Source organism: Accipiter gentilis, chromosome 10 (genome assembly GCF_929443795.1).
Source record: "Accipiter gentilis chromosome 10, bAccGen1.1, whole genome shotgun sequence".
Taxonomy (NCBI): Eukaryota; Metazoa; Chordata; class Aves; order Accipitriformes; family Accipitridae; genus Astur; species Astur gentilis.
In genome coordinates, this window is record NC_064889.1 from 30,899,736 (window position 1) to 30,923,706 (window position 23,971).

The following is a 23,971-nucleotide window of genomic DNA, read 5'->3' on the forward strand; positions in this document are numbered from 1 at the left end:
AAAACATCATGTAAGGCTTTTGATACAACATCTGTCTTCAATATTGTTAACTGAAATATGGAAGAACAATACACGTCATGTCTTCCATTTGTGAAGGAATTGTGATAACAATCCTTTGAGGTGATGGTGTAGCTTCATCCCAGTTTCTTCTAGGTGTCTTCACTATAGTGAGATACCGTCAAGTTACGTATATATAATATTCCTTCTGGATCAGTATAGAAATCCACAGCCTCTGTAGGCGAGTGGGGAAAATTCCAGCCAGTGAAATGCCAAAGTTATGCCAGGACCTGGCATTACTACTTAAAGAAAAGTGCAATCAAGAACAAGTCTTCTCATCGTTAAAGACTAAAAAGCAAAACAAAGTGCGGTGGACAGAATTCCTGTCAGATCACTCCCTCGGTGATGAGCAGGCTCCACCTGCCGGTCTGCCTATGCCGAGTGAGCTGCAGAGAAATCCTGTAGATACCGGGATGAGGCTCTCTTAGACTGCAGAAATTGCATCTCCACATCTTAAGAAAACGTACATAGCGGCAGAGACACCCGTAGTTTGGGAGCGGTCTGATTATGTTTGACTAGTGGCTGGGTGCAGGATGAAGAGTTCTCTTCCATGCACATTGCTATACTGTTTTAAGTTTCTTCCAAATTATAATCATGTCCTCTTCAATCACCAGGTCATTAGTTTGGTTCCCTTCTGTACGTGATGTGCAGTAAGAATGCCTTGCTGCGGAGAGCATTAACATGGATGTGTGTGTCCTCAAGGTCAGATTCTCTATTGCTTCTGCCACCCAGTATAAAGACAAGGTAAGGAGGAGAGGCTAGAGCAGCACTCCTCGCTTCTGGTAATGCCTGCAACAATCCCATGTGCAATAAGTAAAGCCTGAGCTTGTAGCTGGAAAGGGGAAGATGTAAAAAAAAGCACAGACGGACTTGTTATTTCATATACCAAGTCTCTTGACTGCCTGAGGAGACAAAATCTTGTAAAGATGCAATGTGATTATTTTACTTTTTATATATATGACTGCACAAAAACAATGTACCAGCTGGTCGCTGCAGATAGTTCCAGGATTGCAATGAGCCATTGTAAACTGAAAAGCTGTAGTAATTTCCAAACAGAAGTCTGCACTAGAGAATAGGTCACAAATCTGAAATAGAACATCAAGCCATTGAAGTGGAAGGCACAGAGCAAGTTAGAAAAGGAAGTGAATGCATGTGAACAGCATGGAATAGCTGGCATTTGTGTGAGCACACACAAGATGTGGGCTTGCGGCTAATCATACCGTTATGAAATAATTCAGCTTGGAAGGGACCTCAGCAGGCCATCAGGTCCATCACCTTGCTTGAAATAAATTCACTGTGGAACTCCGATGAGGTTGCTCAGGCCTTGGGTCTTGAAAACTTCCGAGTTTTCAAGGTTTTTGTTGTTGTTTGAGTTTGTTTTCTGGTTTGGGGTTTTTTTTGCAAGTGAGGGGATCCCCTATTTTAGCACCATTCTAACTGTATTTCTTCTGTTCTTACTAGTTTGGTACGCAGTATGCCCTTGAGGTGAGAGCTTCTTTAGAGCTGGGAGGGGGCCTGGGGGCTGTATCCTCCCGTACCGCCGTGCCCCTGGGCTCACACCAGCTGGCGCCTCACGCTTTACCAGGCCCGGCTCGCCCATCCCAGCTCTTTTGGCCTTGGAGAAGCCCAGGATGATCGCCCTGTGAGGCAGAGGGGATCCCCACAGGCCTGCCAGGCCCACGCAGAGCTCCAGGGGGTAAAGCTACAGCCCCTGTGTTTTTACACCCTCGGGAGCCCCCAAGAGAGGACTCGCCACCCCCGTGGTGAGGGGCAGCCCCAGCCCGCGCCTGCGCGACCCTCGGGGCACAGCCTCCCCGAAGCAGCGCCCTGAGAACACCCTTCTTCCTCAGAGACGCATCCAGCTGGAGCAGATCCTCCTCCTCCCGCCCAGCGGTAAACCCCCTCTCCGCTCCCTCAGAGCCAGGCGCACCCGCCGCCATTCTCCGCCCGGCCCCAGGGGCGAGGCGGGGCGCGGCGCCGCTCGATTGCTCGGCGCTCCTCACCCTGGTGGGTGGATGGTCTCTGCGCTCGGCGGCGCTGCCTGGCGGGGTCGGAAGCAGCCGCCGGCCTGTCCGCCGCGGCTCGGCTCGGCTCGGCTCGGGCGGGCTCCCGCGGCGGGGCTGAGGCGGGCGGGCGGGCGCCGCCATGGTTTAAAGGGCGGCGGGCGGACGCGAACGGGCAGGAGCCATGAACCTGCTGCCGGCCAACCCGCACGGCAACGGGCTGCTCTACGCCGGCTTCAACCAGGACCACGGTGAGGTGGCGGGGCCGGGCCGGGCCGGGGCCGGGGGCGGGGGGGAGCTGCGGGGCGCGGCGCCCTGAGGGGAGCGGGCGCCGCCCGACGCGGAGGCTTCTCCCCCGGGCCCGGCCGCGGGCAGCCGGCTTGTGCCGGCGGGGAGGGGTGGCGGTTCGCGGTTGGGAGCCCGGCGGAGGTAACCGCCCGGAGCTCGGCGGTCTGGGCCTGCCGCGGCTCCCGGCAGCGGCCGGGAACCGGGACCCGGCGCGGGCGGCCTGGGCTGGTTGAGGGAGGGCGGGCTGCCCTGGGCCTGGGATCCCTCCCGTCCCTCGGCGGGCGGGCGGGCGGGCCGCGGCGCCCCTCGCTGCGTCTGTGTCTCCCCGTCGGCCGCCGGCGTGACAGGATGGCCGGGGTCTGGTCCGTGTAGCTGCTGTGGTGGACGCAGCCCCCGCTTCAGGAGGGGGGGAAGGCTGCGTTCGCGGAGGTACGGCCGGGGCGTTCTCCTGTCGGTTTAGTGCCGGTGCGGTCCTGCGTGTGTGTGTGTGTGTGTGTGTGTGTGTGTGTGTGTGCTCACTTCGGGGAGAGCTGGGTGGGGGGGAGAGGAGAAGGAACAGTCGTGTTTAATGTGCATCTTCGAAGGCACCTGCCTCTCAGATGGCCGTTTGGTGCTTGCTGTAAGTTGGGCTGCTAAAAATTGGCTAGCTTCCCTTGTGTAGTTGTACAAGTCTGCCTTGAAACATGTGCTCAAAGGGATGTTCTTTTGAAACGGCATTGCTGAAAAGGTAGCTCACAAAACGTCACTTTCTCAGCGTAAGTACCTTGCGTTTAAAATTAGTGGTATAACTACCTTTTTTTTTTTTTTTTTTTTCCCTGCCTGATTTGTTTTTTAAAAATTATGGTTAAAACTACTAATCATACTGGTAGACAAGATACATGGACCACAGAAAAGCTTCACTGTGTGCTTGGTTTATTTTTTTACTTTGTTAGAAATGGGAAGGCCCTTTTCTAGAAAGGGGGTGCATATGCCTCATCTTGCTTTTGCAATATAAAAATAGCACCAGTCTTATGAGTAAGTGTCACTTTTGTCAAATGAGGAATAGAAGGTCATCCTTTTGTAACATCCTTTTGTCTTAACAAATAATACTCTTGCCCAAGACAGTCTTGCAGCTTCTGTCATTGTAGACTGTAGTTCGTATACCTGTTGCTGATGCTGTTGAAGTTGTGGGTAAACACAAATTATTCTATTGATTTTAGTCTGACATCTCTGATGACATTTTGTCAGTAGTGTATCAAGCTGTTAACAGAGTGAGCTTCTTGGTAGCTCTTTTCATGCTGTATCATTGACTTGAAAACAATACAATAGTCTGTTTTTCAGCAACTATGCACTTGTTTTCATCTTACGTTTGCAACAGAGATGGGAAAATTGATTTGCGAGAATGAGCTTCATTTTAGGTCTGCAGGGGTGTGTAATGAAATGGTAATATGTGATGCTTGGCCTGTGATGGGGCGGGGTTTTAAAGAAAACTGTGTAAGAAGATAAGTTTCTCTTTTACTGCAAAATGTTTTAGAACATCATTTTAGTGTGTAAAACTTGTTCTTTGTTGCAAAGGCTTCCCTAAATTCTGTAGCAGTAAATGCAAAATAAAAACCTTCCTGAATAATGTCATATCCAAAGTACATTAAGGAATTTGGCTTGGGAATCTGTGAGCTGACAGTATTCAAGTCCCATCCTACCTAGCCTGGCCAGCCAGTTGAATAACAACAATAAACTTGAAGAAAAAAAATGTGTATTTGGCTTTCATTTGCAGGCTCCCGGAGCTCTTTCTGCTTATGAGTGATGACTTTTGAACTGTGTGTAGCATGCTAACTTTTTACTGGTTTAGGACCTTTTTAAAGTGTTAGAGGATAGGTAATTTTTTGGCAGCTCAAAGAAGAGCATATAAGAGGAAAACTTTACTTCTTCCTTGTTCCTTCTACCAAAAATAGAAATATGAGTCACTTGAGTGCTGAAGCCTAGTAGTGTGGGTGTCTGCATATATTGTCACAATAACCTAATTTCTTAGTAATTTAAGACTAGCCAATCCCGTAGTGATGGGGAGATGGGAGAAATGATCTAATAAGCTTCTCCAAGTCTTAACTTCCATGACTGACAAGTGATAAAGCTAGCATCTGCAGTTTTTCTGAAATGTGCTTCCCTTACTCTTTTGAGTGATACTGTATTTTTATATTGGGTGCCTTTGCCACTTTCTGTTTTTAAACTCAAAAATAAAGAAACAGTATAATCTTCCCCAAAATGGAAGGCCCATACTGTAGGGTGTTTTCAGTTGTTTTAAAACAGAATACTCTGACTTCAGGTTCTTAATTTCAAGCTGGTGTACTCCTGATTTCAGGGACTTTTCTGATGCTTTCAGAAGGACACTAAAGTGCTTTACAGAAATGAATTGACAAAACATCATAATAAATTACCATACCAGAAAGTATATGGGTAAATTGCTTACAAGTTTCTCTTTTGTCATTGTTGTAGTCTAAAGCTAGTTTGAAAACTTGTTTTGGTGTTGAAACACTTGGCTTATTCATTTGATCTCTGTTAGTGGACTGAAATGCTTAGCTATAGGACCCCATGAATGTTAGTAGGATTCTGTGCTCTCTCTTATGGCTTTAGAAAAAATTTGCTGTGGCAAGGAAAACTAACGTGCTAGGAACCGCGCCTGACGTAGTTGCTTCCCTAGACTTCACTGTTTCAATTTCTGGATCTTAGGCCCTAAAGCCTGCAGATTCCTTTATGTCAGCATGCCCCTTTCAGCTTGTGGTATCTTCTAGGCAGTCATAAATTTAACCCTTCCTTTTTCTTTGGTTTTAGAAAAACAAACAAAACTCACTGTGGCCTCACTGGGACTGTTGGCAAATAGTACTTTTACTGTAGGAACAAGCACAACTGCATGTTAGGGTAACAATTCTGTACTAATCTATTTTTATTTTTTTTAAAGTATCTGAGGTGTCTTCTGTCAGTGGCTCTTTGACAGCATGTCTGTCCCCTAAAATGAGATGCGAACTTCCTGTGGAAGGAAGCATACCTATTACTGCAGCAATTCCCTCTTTTGGCAGCCCCTCTCCAGCTCTGTCATACGTAAGAGCTTACAGGCTGTAGCTGTAGCTGTAGAATTTGTGATCCCACTGGTAAATGCTGGGATCAGTTGGATGGGAAACGCTGGGCTCCAAAGCTGATCCTGTAACCCAGAATTGAATGAGTAGCAGTAGATCTTCCTGTATGGCTGCTTTTTTCTTGTTTGGCTCAGGGGTTGCTGTGATTGAGTACTTCGTATCTCTGTCAGTAATGACTGACTGTGTGAGGAATATCACCATTACTAACATTCCATCAGTTCTGGTGTATTGTCTCCAGTTTAAAAATGTAGATATTCCCAAGACATTAGAAGTTGCTCACATCTTAGTCACGAGGTTAGTCCTGCAGAAAAGCTGTAGTGGTGCTACAATAAATGTAATGTCTGCATTTTAATGCATTAGGAATGTTCTGTTTGGGTTTGTTAAAAGCTGCTGGTGTTAACACAAGTAAAACTTTATAGTGCTCTTTTACTGTAGAACAGTTTCAGTATCCCTCTCCTTTGTCTCCCCTGGAAATACAAAATTATGTTGTAAAACTGCTGCTGGAAAAATAATTATATGGATACACACTACAGCTACCAGAAACAGATTAGTTCTCATTCTGTACAGTATTGTTTTATGTAGAGAGAAATGTTGCCATTGTAATTTACTTTCCCGTTATCCCAGTAAAGTATACTGCACAAGGTGGCAGGTTATTAGTGTTGTGAATTCAACGCAGCATGCTCTTATGTATTTGACTGACAGAGGAAACTAAAGAATGATGCACTGAGAAGGGAGGAGGTAAATTGAATATAGTTAATTTAAAAGCATCAATTTCAATATCTTTACTAATCTTTCTATAATTATTATATACTTGTTAACCACTCTCTAGGTATGTTTACATATGTAAATAAGAATTTTTTGTGCTGAATTTATTACAAAATCTTGGACAGGGTGAAATTGTGCCTGTGAGTCTTCTGGGTTGGCAGAGTAGGGTTTTGTGTGTTATGTTTTCTTCACTATTTAGCTAACCTGTACTGTTAGAACAGTCTGGTATATTGGGTCTGTGACTCTGCTGTTAGGAACTATATGTAAAGTAAGAGGGTTGTTTCCTTTCTACATTGAAGGGTGCAGAGGTGGATCTTGCAGTAATTTTTCCTTTGTATGTGTGAGTTAAGTGAATAGTGAATAGGAACCCTAAGGATGCTGCCAAACATACACCCCCACACCTTGTAAGATACTGGTCTGTAAAGCAGAGGATGTGTGTAATGCCTTTTTTGGTTGCTGTTGGGTTTTGGTTGAGTGGGGGTGTGGGGGGTGTGTTTGGTTGGTTGGGTTTTTCTTGTTGTGGGGATTTTTTGTTGTGTTTAGTTTTTTGGGGTTTTTTGGGTTTTTTAAGTGGTCCTACTTGGAATGAAACTCTTGAAGTATTAAAAAGGAATCTCAAACTGGCTGTATTATTTTTCCCAAATTGTGGAGCTATTAAACTAATACTGTCAAGATCGAGTTTATTATAAATTTTCTTATTGTTATGTGAGAACATTGATTTTCTTTCTGTGTTTATAACAAAAAAACCCTCAACAAGATGTCACCAGTTGTATTGTTTCTTCTGACATCTTAACCTGCATCAAGATATGAGCAGTGGAAGACATATACTGAGTGTTGCTCACTTGTTCTTCATTGAACACATGCAGTTTTTTAAATTGACCTTATGTTAAGCTAATAGTACGCAAACCATAAAGTTAGTTGCCTGTGTTGTGAGGACCGTTGCTGGCTTTTTGTGAACCTTTGGCACCAGGAATACCTGAAACAGTTTCTTGCAGTCTGAGCCCTTTTGCCAGCTTCTGAGCCATCACGTCACAGCAAACCGGTCCAGTCTTGTGTGTAGGAAATCATGGGTCGCCTGGCTACGAGCAAATCGTTTGGATATCTTATGTTGAGAGTGAAGACTTCCTTCCCTCCTTCCCCCATGCACCTGTGATTCTGGGGTCTTGAGTTTGGGGAAGGGATGTATTTAGACATAGTTCCTCAATTTTCACTTGGAGAGTTTAAATCTTTGCAGTCATTGCGGTGCGTAAGAATAAAACCAGACTAATTTGAATACCTCTGTTCCAGTATGTTGAATATCTTAACGGGATTTTTGATGTAGTGCTTATAAATTGTGTAGCAACTAATCTTCCGTCAGCCTGCCTCTAGCGATGGTAGCTGCTTTTAACTGCACACTGGCATTTCTTTATATCAGTAACTACATTCACCCATTAGTCAGTAAAACAGCAGGACAGGACACTGGCAGTTGGATGGGTTCCACTAAAAAGGCACATACATAATTCTGTATGTAAATGTAACTAAAATAATTTTCCAGAGTATTTTAATCTGGCTTCTAATTATTCCCTGGTTTAGACTTAAGCTATTGGTATGTAATTATTGGCATCCAACTCGGTAGGCTCTCATTAGAGCATTCTTAAAAACTATGTTTGAGAAGGTCTCTTCTGTGGAAATATGAACAATTGATCATACTTCATATAGTCGTAATCACGGTGTAAATCTGGATCTAATAAGAAAGGAGGGGTTTTGCTTAATAATGGCTGTTGGGCCATAAAAGTTAAAATGCAGGTTTCCTTCCCTCTCTAGTGCGTGGCATAGGATACAGATGGGTTGGGAACTGCTCTCCTTTCCTTCCATTGTTTTCTTACCTGTCTAAAAATACTACTGAGAACTTTCCACTTTCAATGGAGGCCAGCACAGAGGACAACTCTTGTAAATGGTTTTCACTTGCAAACACTAAGGAAGCCTGCAAGTGGTCTTCAGCTTGAATTTAACAATGCAGTTACAGAGTAACGCTCTCTTAACTCTCTGGCTCTTGCTTAGTTCTTGAGTGTATCTCGCAATTACTGTATATGTGTATATATATATGTGCTTTTTACTACAGGATGCTTTGCATGTGGAATGGAAAATGGATTCCGAGTTTATAATGCAGATCCACTCAAAGAAAAAGAGAAACAAGGTAAAATGCTTACTTATTATACCATGCTAGTTCTGTGTTGGAAGCTCAGCCTCCTCATTTTTTTTCTGTAAGATTCTTGCTTAGCTTTCACTGTTCCATCACTAGAAGGCTTTGAATAAAGCCTTAAGAAAGGAAGTCCATGCTGGTCCCTAAGGGACTCTCACTTTTGCCACTGCCTGGTCAGATGTTTATATGCTATTCATTTGCATAAAGCTGGCTGATGATGAATGTGTCTTACCTTCTTGCAGAGGCTGAATTGTGTTAGCTGTTGCTAATGTTTGTAGTTCCTGAACAGGAGGCGAGTTGCCTGGTTATTCACAAGTGGGAAAAAAGTTGCTTGCTGCAGTATTATTATGTACCATCAAGAGAGGTTGTTCTGTTCTTGTGCAGTAATCTGGACGATCTAGTACAGCAATAAAACTACTGCCTTTTTACTAGATGTAACATTTCTCGTACTTGCTTAGAGTATAGCTTGCAAGAGCACTGTGAGCTCAGACCTCTAATACTCTAAATTTTATATTCTCTGTATGCTTAAAAAGTTTGGGAAGATCTTAAGGCAGTAAACCTAGTATCATGTCTTAACAGAAATTACTAGATGAGCTATATTAACAGGTAGTGGGGCTTTTTATCAGAAAACAAACATAACTGAGTCAAAATAAGGGGAAATGAAGCCTGGCCATGCGATTCTAACCCTAAATATAGGAAGAAAGCTGCCATGCTAAACAGGTTTCCCAGCACTTCCAGTCTGTGGTGATAGAAAGGATTTAATAAGAGGAAAAATGTATTTAAAATAGCAATTCCTATGAAATAGGCATGCTTTCACTTTCTAGTGCTGTAAGAGTTCAGTCACTGTTCACGTGGCCAAAGCTGACAAACTGTTTTCTGTTCTTAATACTAAATTCTTCCATAAGCAACATGTCTTAGGTCTATCATCTGTGATTGATAGTGTGCTAAAAGGATGAGAATTCAGGCTGAAGTCCTGTTGAGTTCCTTGTCAAAACTTTCCCTGCCGGTAGCTCAGGACATACTTCCAGGGCTCCTATCGTGAAATGTTTCTTAAGAGTCACATTGCTTTTCCTGTGTGGATTCTGAGAGGTCAGACTGTACTGGCTGCATAGGTACACAGAGAAATCTTGTTCATCTTTCATGTACATTTAAACCTACCTATTCAAACCTAACTGAGATAGACAAGCTCCAACTGGGACTACTTGATTGATTTCTGTAACCAAGTCTTAATTGTTACACCCTGGCTTGTCTTTCTTTTATCCAGGAGTTCCATAAGTTCCCCGCCCAAGCATCACCTGTCAGAACTTAAAAGTGTCTGTTCTAGCATAGATTCAGAACACATTGCGCATTCTTAAATTGTTTCGGGTTATAATTCGTAAATATTTTAAGACTTTTTGTCGCAGTGATAATACCTCTTCATAACAAAATGTGCTGTCACGTTTTAAACGCTTTAATGGAGTTAAGAGGAGGATCAGGTGCAGAAGAGGGTAGTGTCCAAATACAACTATTTTTAGGAAGGAAGTGCGGCAGTCAAAAGTGTTGTTGCAGAAACCACAAGGACTTGTATGAAATCCAAGGCTTTACTGGTCCAGTGCGAGTATCTTTTCAGCACTGTGTAGTCAAGTCCCAACATAGATTCCTCATCCAGATGTACTGCAGCACTTCTTAATGTCCAACTGAATCTCACTTGTCCAATCCTTCATGCATATGTCTGCATCTTTCCATTGTAGTGCTTCCTCCCAGCTCCTCGGACATTTTTGCTGTTCTCTCCCATCCCTATTTCTGACAGTAGGTCTCTCTCGAGTCCTTGTGAAATTTCAACTTTTCCTCTAGCTTTGAAATGGTTTACTAGTTTCATCCACCTTTCCTGCTGCAGCCTGCCAGTGTGTGGAGTTTTTGGACAGTCTTTTAAAGCAGAAGTTTGTTTTTAAATCTGCTCATCTACTTTGAAGGCCATAGTCATGGCCTCTCCTCCTGACAGTTCAGTTCTCTCTCCCCAGTGGAATGCCAAGCAGCCCTCTAAGCTATGTAAACAAAGCCAAGCCTCTGCTCAAATATCATCAAATAGAAAAATTCTTTTATTATAAAATCCCCTGGTTGGTATTTTGTTCCTCCACTTGCACCATAAGCATGGCATCTTATTCTACTTCTTTTGCAGCTGAGATTCTTAAAAAGAAAAAAAACTTTTTTCCTTGCACTAAAAATGAGAAGCTGTCTGCACCAGCTGATCTGTTTTGCTTTCACTGTTTTCCTGCATCGAGTGGAGGCCTGCTGGAGCTGGACCATACTTCTCACCTATTCTAGCAGCTATGGGTATGCTCCAGAGAATAAGCATTGGAGTTTCTAATTCAGTTACACAGGTGTGCATTTTGCCTTCTTTCCTCAAATTCACCAAGTCTCTAAAGACAAATCCCCTTGCAAATAAAAAGGCTCATGACTAATGAATAGTTTTGGTATTTTTCTAAATGCATGGCATTAGCATAATAGAGCAACACCAGATTTGCAATGTGTGTGTGTGAGGGGAATGAATTTGAGCTAACTGGACAGTCTTTCTAAACATATTTACAAACCCACTGTATAATAGAAATGGTCAAGCTGCCATGGTGATATTGCTTGGTCTCCTCTCATGCAGCGTGTTTAAAACCTTGCTGTGTTTTTTCTATATATGAAAATGAGGCCTGTCCCAACTGAATGACAACAGTGGTGATCTTCATTGCTATGAAAAATAAAGCAACTTTGCCGAGAGCCCTAATTTTAAACAAGCACACAAAAAAAAAAATTTAAAAAAACCACCCTCATTCTTTTAGTCAGGATTTCTTGTCTATCACCCCCACTCTTAGAGGATTCTCTGTTTTTTAAGGTCAGCCAGGGTAGGAAAATACTATTCTTCTCAGGTGCCCGAGAGAAGTGCTAGATAATGCAAGCTTTTCTTGTAACAGTGGTAAAAAATCAGATGGCATTTTAACAGGTTCTGACACTTAAATAAAATAATTTGTCTTTCAGAATTTCTAGAAGGCGGTGTTGGCCATGTCGAAATGCTGTTTCGTTGCAACTATTTAGCACTAGTAGGTGGAGGAAAAAAGCCAAAGTATCCACCTAACAAAGGTGAGTCTCAAGGAATAGATCTTGTCATGTGTGAAACTGCCCAAAGAACTCCCAAACCAAACGCCTTGAGCTGGGGTCTGCTATTCTGAAGGTTGGATGGAGGGGATGTTGCAGCAGGTGTTAAGGAACTGTGGTGAATTATGTTGCATCACTGCTGTTGCAGTGTTAACAGGCAAGTTACCTGCAGTGACCAGTCTCTGAGACCTGGTGACAAAGTCTGTACTTCACACAGTTAACTTTGCAAAGGGACTCTATGGCTCAGCAACCTGAGGGGGAAAAGGTCCCTGGCTGGCAAGCTTTGTGGGAAAACATGCTACTTTTTTTGACTCTGCTGCCTAATTTCTTTGATAACCCTCAGAGCAAAACAAAAAAGCTGACTGTCTTTAGAAAAATGTGGGTTTATTGTCAGCTTCTGTGGTCAGAGTTTACCAGCTCCTACCTGCACAAGCCATAGCATGAAAGACTGGGTTGATATGTAGTAGCTAAATACCTTCTGGTGAGCAGGATGCCAGTCTGTAAGTGGTCAGCTATTGGATGCACCTCTTGATTGGCTTTCTCAGAAACTAGAAGTTGTTATAAGGGAGATGATGTGCATCTTCAGATATGCCTTGATGATCTAATGCAACCTCTGCACTGTTCCAGTAATGATCTGGGATGACCTGAAGAAGAAGACTGTCATTGAGATAGAGTTTTCTACAGAAGTCAAAGCAGTTAAGCTGCGAAGAGACAGGTAGGCACAACAAACATGTTCCAAACACACAGCTTGGCTTTGTACACTGTTCTTATTCATTTGCAGCTGTTCATAGGAAGAAAAAGATCCTGCTTTAACACCAGCAATTAAAAGTAAAACAGGCTTTTTGGGGGCAAGCACTAGGTGTTAACAGATCACAGCTCAAGTATACTGGTATCTGAAACCTTGGTGAAAAGCCTCTAAGACTTTCTGGCCCTCTCATGCAGGGAAATGTTCTCATGTGGCTACTGCTGACTGTTTTTCTAGGTATGGAGGAGTGTGAAGGGAATTCAGGCAGATCTCTAGAGCAAGAGCATATATTAACAGCTGGAGTCTGTGTATGTGTGGGCGGAGGGGTTCTGCTGTCACAGCTTGGGATAAAAGTGCTTTGCAGGCTCGTTGAATGTTTTTTGCAAGACTGCCTGTTGGAGGTGGGGGTAAGAATATAGCCATTAAATCAGTTGAAAGCCTTTGCAGATTTGAATTAATATCTATGTCCCTGTTCTACCCACCCCAAGTCATAGGAACTTCTTGTCTGTTTCAGAATTGTGGTAGTCTTGGACTCGATGATTAAAGTTTTCACTTTCACACACAATCCCCACCAGTTGCACGTCTTTGAAACCTGCTACAACCCTAAAGGTTAGTTGTATACATGGCTTGGGGAATGGAAACAAGTTTATTCTGTTCTTGATGTGCTATTTATCTTTAGCTGCCTGAATCAGTTACTTAGTAAGTCATTAACCAGTTTACTTATTGCACTATAGTCAAGCCTTTTGGAGATGCTTTTGTGTTTATAAAATAGTTATTAAAATTTATTAATACTTGGCACAGAACAGCTTTTTCATGTGTTCCTTTTATGTTATAGATTTGATTTCTCGAAGAGGTATATGATTTCTTCTGTAAAGAACCTGTGAACTTGATGTATTTTGTGCTGAAAGCTTAATTATAAACACAAACGCTGTTAAAGTGCAGCATTCCTCTCTTGTAATAGAGCTAAGCTGTCTAGTGAACCATTCCCAACGGTGTCAAAAGAGCCTAATTAGCAAACTGATGTTGTTCTTTTTAAATAGCAAGGTATGGCTTTGTCTTTTGTTAAAGCGAGCAGAAGGTATCCTGAACCAAGCTGAGCATTAGTGCCACAGGCTAAGTTTTGTGTAGTGTGGTGATGCTAGCTCTAGGCGCCAGGTGGGCATAGGGGAGATGGGGCTTGTGTTGGACCTAAGGAAACGTTTTGTGGCAGTAGGTATTATTGCAAAAGGGAGATACTGGCTGGAAGGAGAGCCCCGAGGGTAAAGAGAGGAGCATGCTCCCCCATCAGCTGCACACCTAAGACTAGGTGTGTAAGGGAAGGTGTAAGACTGGAGGGATGTAGTGGTAACTGTGTGACTATCTGCCTCCAGGCACAACTGTGCCCTGCGATGAAGATGGTCAGGGTCCCAAAGTGGACGGCCTGCACGGGGCGGGGGGAGTTGGGCTTGTTTACTCATGCCAAAAGGAGACTGTGAAGGGCTGTCTGCCGCTGGTGGCTTACAGCTACCTGAAGGACAATTACAGAAATGATGGATGCAAACTCTTTTTGATAGTGCCAGACAGTAGAACAGGGGGTGGTGGGAGGATCAGCTTCGCTGTCAGGAAGATGTTTTCTCCACCAGGGGGTTACTTAGGCTTGGAGTCCCCATCTTCAGAGGTTGTCAAGCCTGCTAGAAGTGAACAGGGAATTGCTGGCTGCACTCAGGGACAGCACAGCCTAGAAGCAGATTCGGCGTGCTGACTGACTTCCAGGCTGGTGGGTGTAAGGTGGAAATGCAGTAGAAGTATGTTGTTTCTTATAATACTCACCCACTGCTTGGCTAGCTGTGGGCTGAGTTTGCAGGAATTGACTTGGTATCAGCAGAACACCTGGCAGAGATGGGTTTTACCTTAAATGGTCTGTAAAAAATTTATGAAGAAAAAAAGCACAAGTGGCATAAAAACCAAGTTCAAACATTAATTAATACTAATGGATTTACTGACAGAGGAGAAATTAAAATATCACCTATTATAAACACTTACACTTTTCGAGCTGCTAAGGAGACTTTTTTATTTTTTTTTAAATAGCTTTGCTGTAACAGACTGATGGAGCTGATCTCCGAAAACATCCAGATTTTGGATAACCACAACTAGATTACTTTGAAATAAAGTGATGAGAGCAAGTTAAAATAATGCTACTCCCCTACTTCTCTATGCTCTGCACTTATGGACGGATCATGTTTTGGGATACTGCAATAGCCATTAAAATGAAATTCTGATTTACTACATGTATGTTTGTTTATTCTGAAACTACCAATATTTTAGAAACTTATGTTTGAAAATGTTATTAGGCTATAGAAACTACATGGTTATTCTCTTTTTTTTTCTTTTTTTTTTTTTTTTTTTTGTCTTTTAGGTCTCTGTGTCCTTTGTCCAAATAGTAATAATTCTCTTCTTGCATTTCCTGGAACACATACTGGGCATGTGCAAATAGTGGATCTCGCTAATACAGAAAAGCCTCCTGTAGACATACCAGCTCACGAAGGAGTCTTGAGCTGTATAGCTTTAAACCTGCAGGGAACAAGAATTGCAACAGCATCAGAAAAAGTAAGAATAATCTCCTCCTATTTCTGATTTACTGTGCATTCTAGTGTAGTAACTCCTGCTAAAATAGGAAGTTGCATCCTTTTGTAGGAAAGACATAGAAATAGCAAGCTGGAAAATTCGTCATTGAAATATGCATTCTCAGTCTTTCTTTATCTTTACTGCTCCTTTAGGATACCCAAACAGGAATCCAAATGCCGTGCCTGAGGTAGCGTTTATGTTTTAGCTGACTGTAGCAGTGACTTCAGTGACATTTGAATGAGATCTGGCCCAAGCAGTTCACGTTTCATGTGTTCTTCAATAACTGCTACTAATTTAAAAAATGAAGGGGGGGCAGCTTATTTGCATTCTTTCACTTTTATTATTTTCTGTTTAAATTCACTTCAAAACCACTGGCTCAAGAAATAGTTGCAAATAGGTCTGTCACACTGGAGAACGTAGTTCTGCTCTGGCTTAACTCCTGTTACAGACCAGGAGGGAAGCGTGCTGCCTCTGCTTTTCTCATGCACACATTGCAGATGTTTTCATAGAGTGTAAATGGTAAAAAGGTTCTTGGAATATTTATCAAATTGTGTGTGGTCGTATGTTACATAAGGCTAAAGAACACAACAGACTGACAAAAACCTGAAGTTACTGCAGAGTACAAATCCCTTTGGGCTGGGCTGGTGCAGAGAGAATGCAAAGAAGTCATAGACCTGCTCTCTCCATGGGAACGTCGGTGAAGTCCAACACTATGATTGCTTCCAAAGTGTCCAAAGGAATGTAAGGTAGACATGCCCATCTACCTGAGGCAAGTTGAGTACTCGCTACCTTCTTCCACTCAACTAAAACGGACACACGAAATTAATCCAACAAGTCTCTGTTTGGAGTAGTTTCTACTGCACAGCCTATATAGCTCAAACAAAAAAAAAAAATGCAGCCAGTCTCTTACCTAAGCTTAATTACTGTACGTCTTCTAAACACAGCTCTTAAAACTGCCAACTCCATTGCTAAACAGCATAAAAATCTGCTGGATTTGTATGAAGACTTTTTTTTGCATAGAGGAAAAAGTTCAAACAGCACTTTCAAACTGAAATAGGAGTATGGCCAAACTGCCATACTGAGCATACTGTAAGCAAACATCTCAAGCTTGTGTCTTAAATCAAAACTAAGCTGACATTTACCCGAATCTTTCTCTGCTGGGTTGTTATTTATTGGTGTGTGACTGAAGAGATGCATTTGTTTACCCGGTGTATAACACGAGTTGTAGGTGACAATGTATACCCCATAATTCATCAGATGAAAGCACTACTGAATTGTTGATAACTTTATTTGGGCTACACTGACTTGTTTTGCATCTCTGGTGTCAAGCTCAGTTTACTCAAAATTCAGTACAGTTTTTCACTGCAGTATTCTGTCTGTAACCTGGCTCACCTATGGGGGTCTCTTAGATTTGGAGCAATACAGATAATGAGCATGTGATAGGGAACCAGTTCTGAATTACTTCAACTGAACTAACTGTAAGGCAAGACCAGCCACAGCCTGATCATACTTATGGGGGAAAAAATTACACAATACCAATCAAAACAGGGTGTGGACTATGGGGAGCAAGAAACAAATGATTCACAGAACCTGGGCACAAAAGGCTGTACACAAGTCTACTCTCATGTTTGCAAACTAATGCCAGGGCTGCACTAGTGCTTTAGAATATAACCTGGAAGAAACTTACTTAGTTGCATAGCTAAGTAACAGGATTGTGTACCAAAGCATTGTAACACTGTGGGGATGGCAGGGAGGGAAATCAATATTCTACCCAAAAGTTAGTATTGAGAGGTTCTCTCAAATCTACCACAATGAAAAACCCCAGTGATGCATGTAGGGGCGTGCTGGTCAGATAGAATTTTAGGATGCGTTCACAGCTGTGAAGAGTCTTCTGTCTTTCCTAATATAATGCTTGATTTCTTTTCAAGGGGACCCTCATAAGAATATTTGATACTTCATCAGGGCATTTAATCCAGGAGCTACGAAGAGGATCACAGGCAGCCAATATATACTGGTATGTTTAATTGCTTCTGCGTTTGTCATCTTGTGGGTAGTGTTGTGCTGAGGCACCCCAGTAAACGGCACCCGAGTCAGTGTTAAAAAGCAAAGGAAAGTTATGCTGCCATGGGTATGAGGCAGGACTTTCCTGGCAGCCCAAGTGCCAGGGCTGCACTGGGCCTGTGCGTCTTCCTCTCTGCTCGGTCTGGTGAGGAGAGAGCAGTAGCCGGCAGCTGTGTGAAGCCTGGCACAGGCTATAGGGGTTGGGACAAAGATGTACAGATTGACTTCTCTGCATAGAATAAACAGTAGCTGGGGGAATACTTTGACTTCCCGCTGAAATAAGGGGAATGCAGTGATGCAGCCTGACACTTCCCAGAGAGACTAGGACGAGCACCTGGGGGCAAGTGGAAGTTTATTACAACACAGTGCTGCTCTGTGTGCGAGAGCCCAAGGCAAAAGTTCGACTAACCCACTGCTGGAAGCATTCTCCCAGGAGTGGGGAAACTTCCATTCTTTTACTGAGCACCACTCTGGGGTAGGAGTATTGCACATTTTCTCCAATACCTGCCTACTCCTCAGAGCAGAGGTCATGCATTTTCTTCCAGCAGAAATGGCAGAATGGCCCACCCCCCTCATGTCGTGTCAGGGCAGTCTGCTGCATGGCTGGTCTGATGTAGCAGGTCCTCTCTTCCAAGCACCTGCACTCACCCCTGCAGGGGCTGTTCATCCTGTCAGCAAAGCAGTGCTGAATCGCAGGAGTCCCAGCTCTTTCAGGAGAGGAGCTGTTAACACCTTGTCTGCCAGCTGCTCTAGGCAACTGCAGCAGCAGAGTCGTGTACACCAGAAGCTGTGGGTATGTTCCAGTAGGGATACTGCAACTGTCTGTATTCTCTACAGTATCAACTTCAATCAGGATGCTTCCCTAATCTGCGTATCCAGCGACCATGGCACAGTACATATTTTTGCTGCAGAAGACCCTAAAAGAAATAAGCAGTCAAGGTAGGGTTTGAGCCATTCTGAAGCCTTTGGGGGGGGGGGGGGGGGGGGGGAACAAGCTGAGGAGGGGGGGCTTGCCCTTCCAGTAGAGTTTAAGCAGTAGCCAATACCTGCACTCCTGTAGGTGGTTAAGATACATCTGCTGTGCTTGAGAGAAGCTGCAGATTTAGGACTACATAGCAACTGCCACATTTCTGCTGTCCTTTGTGGAGTTATAGAATTCCAGCAGAAGGTTAGGGTGGTTTTTAGTGGCTATCTCTTAGCATGAACATACTTTGTGGACACTCCGCGTAAAGCAATCTCTGCTAAAATCCATTGTTTTGGCAGTTTTTGCAGTCACTTAAAAACATGAAGCCAGAAAGGTAATTGTAGGGTCCACCTTCCCTAGAAAGGAAATCGTACATGTTACCTGATACATAGTAGAAGAAAAAAAGCCCATCAAAAATAGCAGTTAGTGAGACTTGTTCAAACACAGCAGCAGTTCTAAATCAACTCTAGTCAACACCTTACTGAGTTGTTACACTTTTTTTTCCCTCTCTCTCTCTTTCAGTTTGGCCTCTGCCAGCTTTCTCCCCAAATACTTCAGTTCCAAATGGAGTTTTTCCAAGTTTCAGGTTCCCTCAGGCTCTCCGTGCATTTGTGCCTTTGGAACAGAGCCAAATGCTGTCATAGGTAAGTACTGGAGGCTTCCCCAGGTTCTGTCTGGAGAACCAGGGTTTGAACTACACTGGTTTTGAACTTGCGGGAACGCTTAGGTGAGGTGCTGCATCTCCCTTCAGCTGATAACAGGAGCTCTAGCTGCTCAGCACTGCAAGGGAGTAAGATCAAACAGTTCCCTGGGGTGGAAGGAAGCAATCCGGGGTGCAGGCTGGGCTGACAGACACTGCACGGGGACTGACTTACCTCAGGTTCCTCCAGAGCAGCCCTCTCTATGTTCCGTTGGCTTGAAAGGTCAGTTTAAGCTATAGCTGCAGGAACAGGAGAGTGCCTCTGAACAGCTGAACTTAACATGTTTGTTTCTGTTTCAGCAATATGTGCAGATGGCAGCTACTACAAGTTCTTATTCAACCAAAAAGGGGAATGCTCAAGGGACGTCTATGCTCAGTTTCTAGAAATGACGGACGACAAGCTTTGACTGAGTTGAGGGGAATGCGTGGGTCAAAGTACTGCCTTGGCTATTCCACATTTTTGGAAGGACAGTATATGAATGTCCAATACTGATCAAGAAGTTTAGCAGACCTCACTGAGAAGCCTGGCCCAACATGATCACAACAAGCTCTGAAGTAGTGGACTACATATGTTTATTCTCATTTCTGCAAGTATTCATCATTAAAATCTCTTTGGGTTACTGTCATCAACTCAAGTTTTCAAGATGTGGCTTTCAACAAGCTTGTGCCTATTGGGTTTCTCTTAATCTAAACTGTGAAATGACTTTAGATTAAACACGAGTGCCTGCCACACAAAAAGATCTGCAGGGGGCTGTACAAACGTACAACTAGCCTTAGAAAAAGGGATGTGAAAACAGAAGATTTTAGGTATTGCTTTACTGCCTCTGAATGGCTGGGAGTGGGGGAAATACTATGGATCATTCTCAAATAAAACTCCAGCAGCTTGGCTAGGAGCAGGAGTGCTGCCTTCCCCCCCCCCCTCCCCCCCCTCCCTTGAGCACATCTCAGAGTAACAGAGGAAAAGAGATGACAAGCACGTAGCCACACACAACTGTAGCTTGAACTATGCTTGTCCTCTGACCTGGGCTAGGGGGGTGGGCGGTGGTAGTGCTGGGGCCACAGATGGCTGTTCCAGTCCACCTGCCCATGTGGGTAAGTTGAGCGATCAGCACTAACTGTCAAAGGTGCCAAACTGTACATAGTAGCTGAAGGCACATTTAGGCACTGGCTGACCCAACTACCCTCTCCTCGGTGTGTGGAGCAAGCGCCCAGGGCACTCGGGCACCTGGAGCTCCTGTATTTGTAGAGGTGATTCCTTCTGTAACAAAACAGCCATTCCAGGTTTAACAACTACCCTTGGTACTGGTGTGACAGCTGTACTGACTGCTTCTAAAACTGCTGTGCTTCAACTGGAAGACTGGACAGGCCGCTTACACATCCAGCACAATAAATGAACAAGGTGGCATGAAATAATGGTCTCTGCAATGGCTTTAAACTTGCAAACTTTTTTTTTTTTTTTTTTAATTTGAGATGTTGCATACTAAACACTGTTGGCCTAGGGACAGTTAGGTTAGACTAAACCAACTGACTTGTAAACTCTTTCCCCAAATTGTTATATGGCAATTAGTATTTACTGCTGAACTAAGGCACAAGATACTAAACTAGAAACTGAAATAGACACAAGCTCTCCGTTCATAGCACTAAATACCTGAGGGGGGAGGGGGGGGAAGTCTTGCTCTTCTGAAACTTAATTTCACAGATGCTTCAGATCTGACATGCCAGTTCACTCTAAGATTGTTTAGCTGCAAGCTCTCTAAATTTGACAAGTTTCTTTTAGTGTCACGTAACATACTAAGGACTAACTTCTACGCAGATTTTGATGTCAAGGTTGCATGTTGCTTTTATGTGTATTTAACCACAAAAATTGTTTTGCACACTTATTTGTAATATGTTATTTCTTTTAAATAAAAGTGACTAATTTTGCTGTATTCACTGATGATCAACAGCCAAAGTTCCTTTTGCCATAGGTTTTGGGGAATAAACCTGTAACTGAGTAAACAGTGGTGGCTGTTGAAGGATGGAAGCCAAATCACACTGCCCACGCCATGTAAACAGAGGACAGGAAGCACACAAATTACTGCCTGGGACACTGACATTGGTATTTACACCAAACCAAGTCCAACTTCCAGTGCAAACCAGTTCTTGTTCAGTGCTATTCACCACAGCTGCTGTTCTGAACCTTCTTACCTTTTAACAGCTGTATTAGTAGAAGAACCAACTGGAAACTGCCACTGCCCTGAAGAAGTAGGTGCGCAAGAAAGCATTAGGAACCATTCTCCAAGGACGATTTAAATCCTCTCTCTCTGGTGCAGTTGTAAGCTGTTTATGATCCAGTCAGCTGCGCTCACTTTAAATAGCAAGGAAACTACGTTAACTAAAACATTAAGCCTTCTGCACAGTGCTTTGAAGGTTTTATGTACCTTAATCTGCTGAAGCACCATCCCCTTGCCCTCCCATTAAAGTTACCCTCTAGTTGACCAGAGACTATGAACGTATTTCTTGGTTGACTGAAACTACCAAACTTGTAAAACTTCCCCTAAACATCTGTTCTAGTGTGACAGCAAGAATTAGAATGACACTAACTGCACACACAGACCATACTGCTGTACTGATGATGGAATCCCTTAATACATACCTAAACATATTAAATCTCACATTCCTTCTGCTTGTACTACTGGCAAATCCTTATCTTTAAGTATACAGGCTATTTTACAGGAATCAGAAATTAGGTAAAAGAATGAGTCTTCACACCTGGTGTTGGCTCAAGGTTGCTCTGCCAGTACTTCATCATATCACTTTCTGCTGTACGGCGTTACGTTGGTAAATTTAACCAAAATTTGCATTAAGTGGGACAGAGGATAAACATACCTCTAAAATGAAATGGAATAGCATTGTAGCGAGTTGCTTTTTTGGAAAATAAGTAGTACGTTAACTATTTGATAGCCCACATATCCACCATGTTGATTTATTTATGACACTGCATGGCTGCACCATCCAGGTACACTGTGAAGCTCAGGACTAAGACTGGCAACAGTACACTTGCCACGTTGCAGTACAAAGCAGTAATACTCACCCGTGTTCTGGGCCTTGCACAGACCCGGTCTGCCCGGGCGGGATGTTAAGGAATATCCTTCCCCAGAGAGGGGCACACGTTTAACAGAAAGCAAGTTTTAAGAGACCAGAATAAGCAACCCATCGCCCTTCAAACACACCCTGCTCTGCGTGAGGCTGCAGAGTAATAGAGGGGGCAAAGCAAGCTGTCAAAAGTCTACTTTATGTGACAAAAGAGGATTAAATAGAGGATAAAAATGTCAAGTTGTTAGCTGAAGGTAAGTATTATAGTCCAGAGGTCCAACAGCATTTATTCTTTTAAGTACAGTTATCTGAACTCATAGCTAGAAACACGTGGCTTTGGGAGACAGCCCTGCTCAGCAGAGCACCCCGCTGACAGAGGGACAGGCCAGTGGTGCAGACTGTTCATCTGCGAGGAAATGGCAGAATTTGCACAGTAATTCTAAAATACAACTATTCCTGAAAAGCAATGTATTTCCACCAGCATCAGCTATTTAAGTATATGGATTATTAATATCTTTGGTATTTAAAAATAACCAAACCTATTCCCTCCCCCTATTTTGCTGTCTCTTTCCACAGTACCTGTGTCACAGTTCAAAATCCTGAAAGGAAAACTAGAAGATTAGCCAGTGCAATAAATTCAACAGTAATTCCAGGTACTTGCCAGCAGGAGCCACAGAATACGAGTATTTCAGAACCTCTAGGTATTCACATTAAAGTAGAAAATAGAAGATTAATCAGTAAAGTTAAAAAATGTGAGACACAAGCCTCGTTCTTCTGTATGTAGGCCAAAAGGACTGTGGCAGACACTGCTGACCTAAATACAAAAGCTACAGAACAACATGTGCTTCAGAAAGACAGACCTGTTTTGGAGTCACACGCTAGTGAATCTACCTCTTTCTTATTAAGCCATTTCAATGCCCCCATTTTACTGTTTTTTTTCTTCTTCCCCAAAGGTTGTATTTGTTTAAACAAGCCAATGACTCTGTTTGTTCTGGTCTGTAAGAGATCCTGTGGAATTTCACACAATAGTCCATTCTTTTTGTTAAAGGAATAGGTTATGCTCTTTCAGCTTCAAATATTCCAGCCCTTTACAGTAGTTTCGTACCCGTCCTTTGATTTCTCCCCAACTCTTGGAAGTACTGACATGAAAACCAGACCAAGGATTCTAGTAAGTTTTTCTAATACTTTAGACAAAAGCATTTTCCCAATTCTGATGAGAAACAAAAAGAACGTAACTAATACATAAGAGGATCAGGAACCAAACCAACACTAATGAAAATTATTCCAGAAAGTGCACATCTCATTAAACTTATTTTTAAAAATAACAATGTATCTGTTAGTATGGCAGTCCGTGCTAAATCAATACATTTGTGGCCAACGTCTTTTTAAAGTCAAGTCACTGAACTAATGCAAAGCCCTGGCTACGTACCCAAAATCAGCCCCAAAGGCTAACATAACTGCTAGAAGAATGAGACTCTTAGATAGAAAAAAAATATTTCAAAGTCTGGCTTGATTAATAGTTAGGAAAGAAAACAAGTACAAGCAGAAGCAGGAGTAAAGCTTGTTTTCAGCTGCCAGTCCACAAATAAGATCAAGAAGAACCTGATGGTTAAAAGCAACCCATGCACTTACGAACTTCAGACATTCCCTTAATCAATTAATTTTGTGTCAGACACAACACAGGATTCCGAGTAAGAATGTTAAACTACATAGTTAAGACACGTGTAGAACCAGGTCAATCAGGTTAGTAGAAAGCAGCACTCTAGTGTAAATGAGAGAGATTTGCCTAAAAATATGTTGTTTTTTTTTTTATATATATATATATATCAATCACACACATATACATATAAAATCACAACTATATAAAATCACATGCTATATAAAATCACAACCTGTATTAATGACTACGAACCACTCAAAATTTACCATTGGGGGAAATTAAGATACAAAACATAGATTGTTGAAACTTCCAAGTTCCACTTTTGGATTTAAGTAATTATAAGAAACAACATTTTTAAATGAACCTGTATTTTAATAACCACGCATGTAAAGGCAAGGTTTTCCCAGTTGCCTCCTGTACAGCAATCTGTACTGTGGTTTATGAAGCAGAAGTGCTTTTCTGTCTTCTGGGATTAGCATGGTACAGGTATTTACCTAAATGAGCACAACTAAAAATTGGCATAATAAAGACTGCTACCACTGCGGTAGGTAGGTTGCAATGTGGGCAGGGAGGGAGGCAGCAGCTCAGAATTGAGACTAACCAGACCGATAAGAAAGAATTAGTCTTTCACACCGTTCCA

General features: G+C 42.9%; 1 protein-coding gene and 1 long non-coding RNA gene across 5 annotated transcripts; one reads left to right on the forward strand and one right to left on the reverse strand.

Annotated features, from left to right (window-relative positions):
* The first annotated feature begins 2,109 nt into the window (after positions 1-2,109).
* On the forward strand, positions 2,110-20,524 carry WDR45B (WD repeat domain 45B). Its single transcript, XM_049812709.1, has 10 exons — positions 2,110-2,311; positions 8,322-8,396; positions 11,406-11,507; positions 12,150-12,237; positions 12,782-12,876; positions 14,663-14,853; positions 16,800-16,885; positions 17,770-17,871; positions 18,419-18,540; positions 18,897-20,524. The coding sequence occupies exons 1-10, from the start codon at positions 2,245-2,247 to the stop codon at positions 19,001-19,003; spliced, it is 1,035 nt and encodes a 344-aa protein (XP_049668666.1). The 5' UTR covers positions 2,110-2,244; the 3' UTR covers positions 19,004-20,524.
* Positions 8,405-23,761, reverse strand: LOC126043835 (uncharacterized). 4 transcript variants are annotated; one of them, XR_007507522.1, is made up of 4 exons: positions 20,784-23,761; positions 14,077-14,166; positions 11,998-12,166; positions 8,405-11,118 (listed from the first exon to the last, which is right to left on the reverse strand). It is a non-coding gene; the product is annotated as an uncharacterized LOC126043835 (long non-coding RNA). The 4 variants fall into 4 exon arrangements; XR_007507520.1 differs by having other exon boundaries at positions 8,405-11,150; XR_007507521.1 differs by lacking the exons at positions 8,405-11,118; positions 11,998-12,166; positions 14,077-14,166 and adding exons at positions 17,761-17,849; positions 17,979-18,252; positions 18,772-18,836.
* Positions 23,762-23,971: the final 210 nt, after the last annotated feature.

What these genes read in the sequence shown, in the direction of transcription:
- WDR45B (XM_049812709.1), top strand. Translation starts at nt 2,245, where the DNA reads ATGAACCTGCTGCCGGCCAACCCGCACGGCAACGGGCTGCTCTACGCC. An exon ending in AAAGTATCCACCTAACAAAG is followed by an intron (nt 11,508 to 12,149) that starts GTGAGTCTCAAG and finishes GCACTGTTCCAG; the next exon opens with TAATGATCTGGGATGACCTG. An exon ending in CAGGCAGCCAATATATACTG is followed by an intron (nt 16,886 to 17,769) that starts GTATGTTTAATT and finishes TATTCTCTACAG; the next exon opens with TATCAACTTCAATCAGGATG.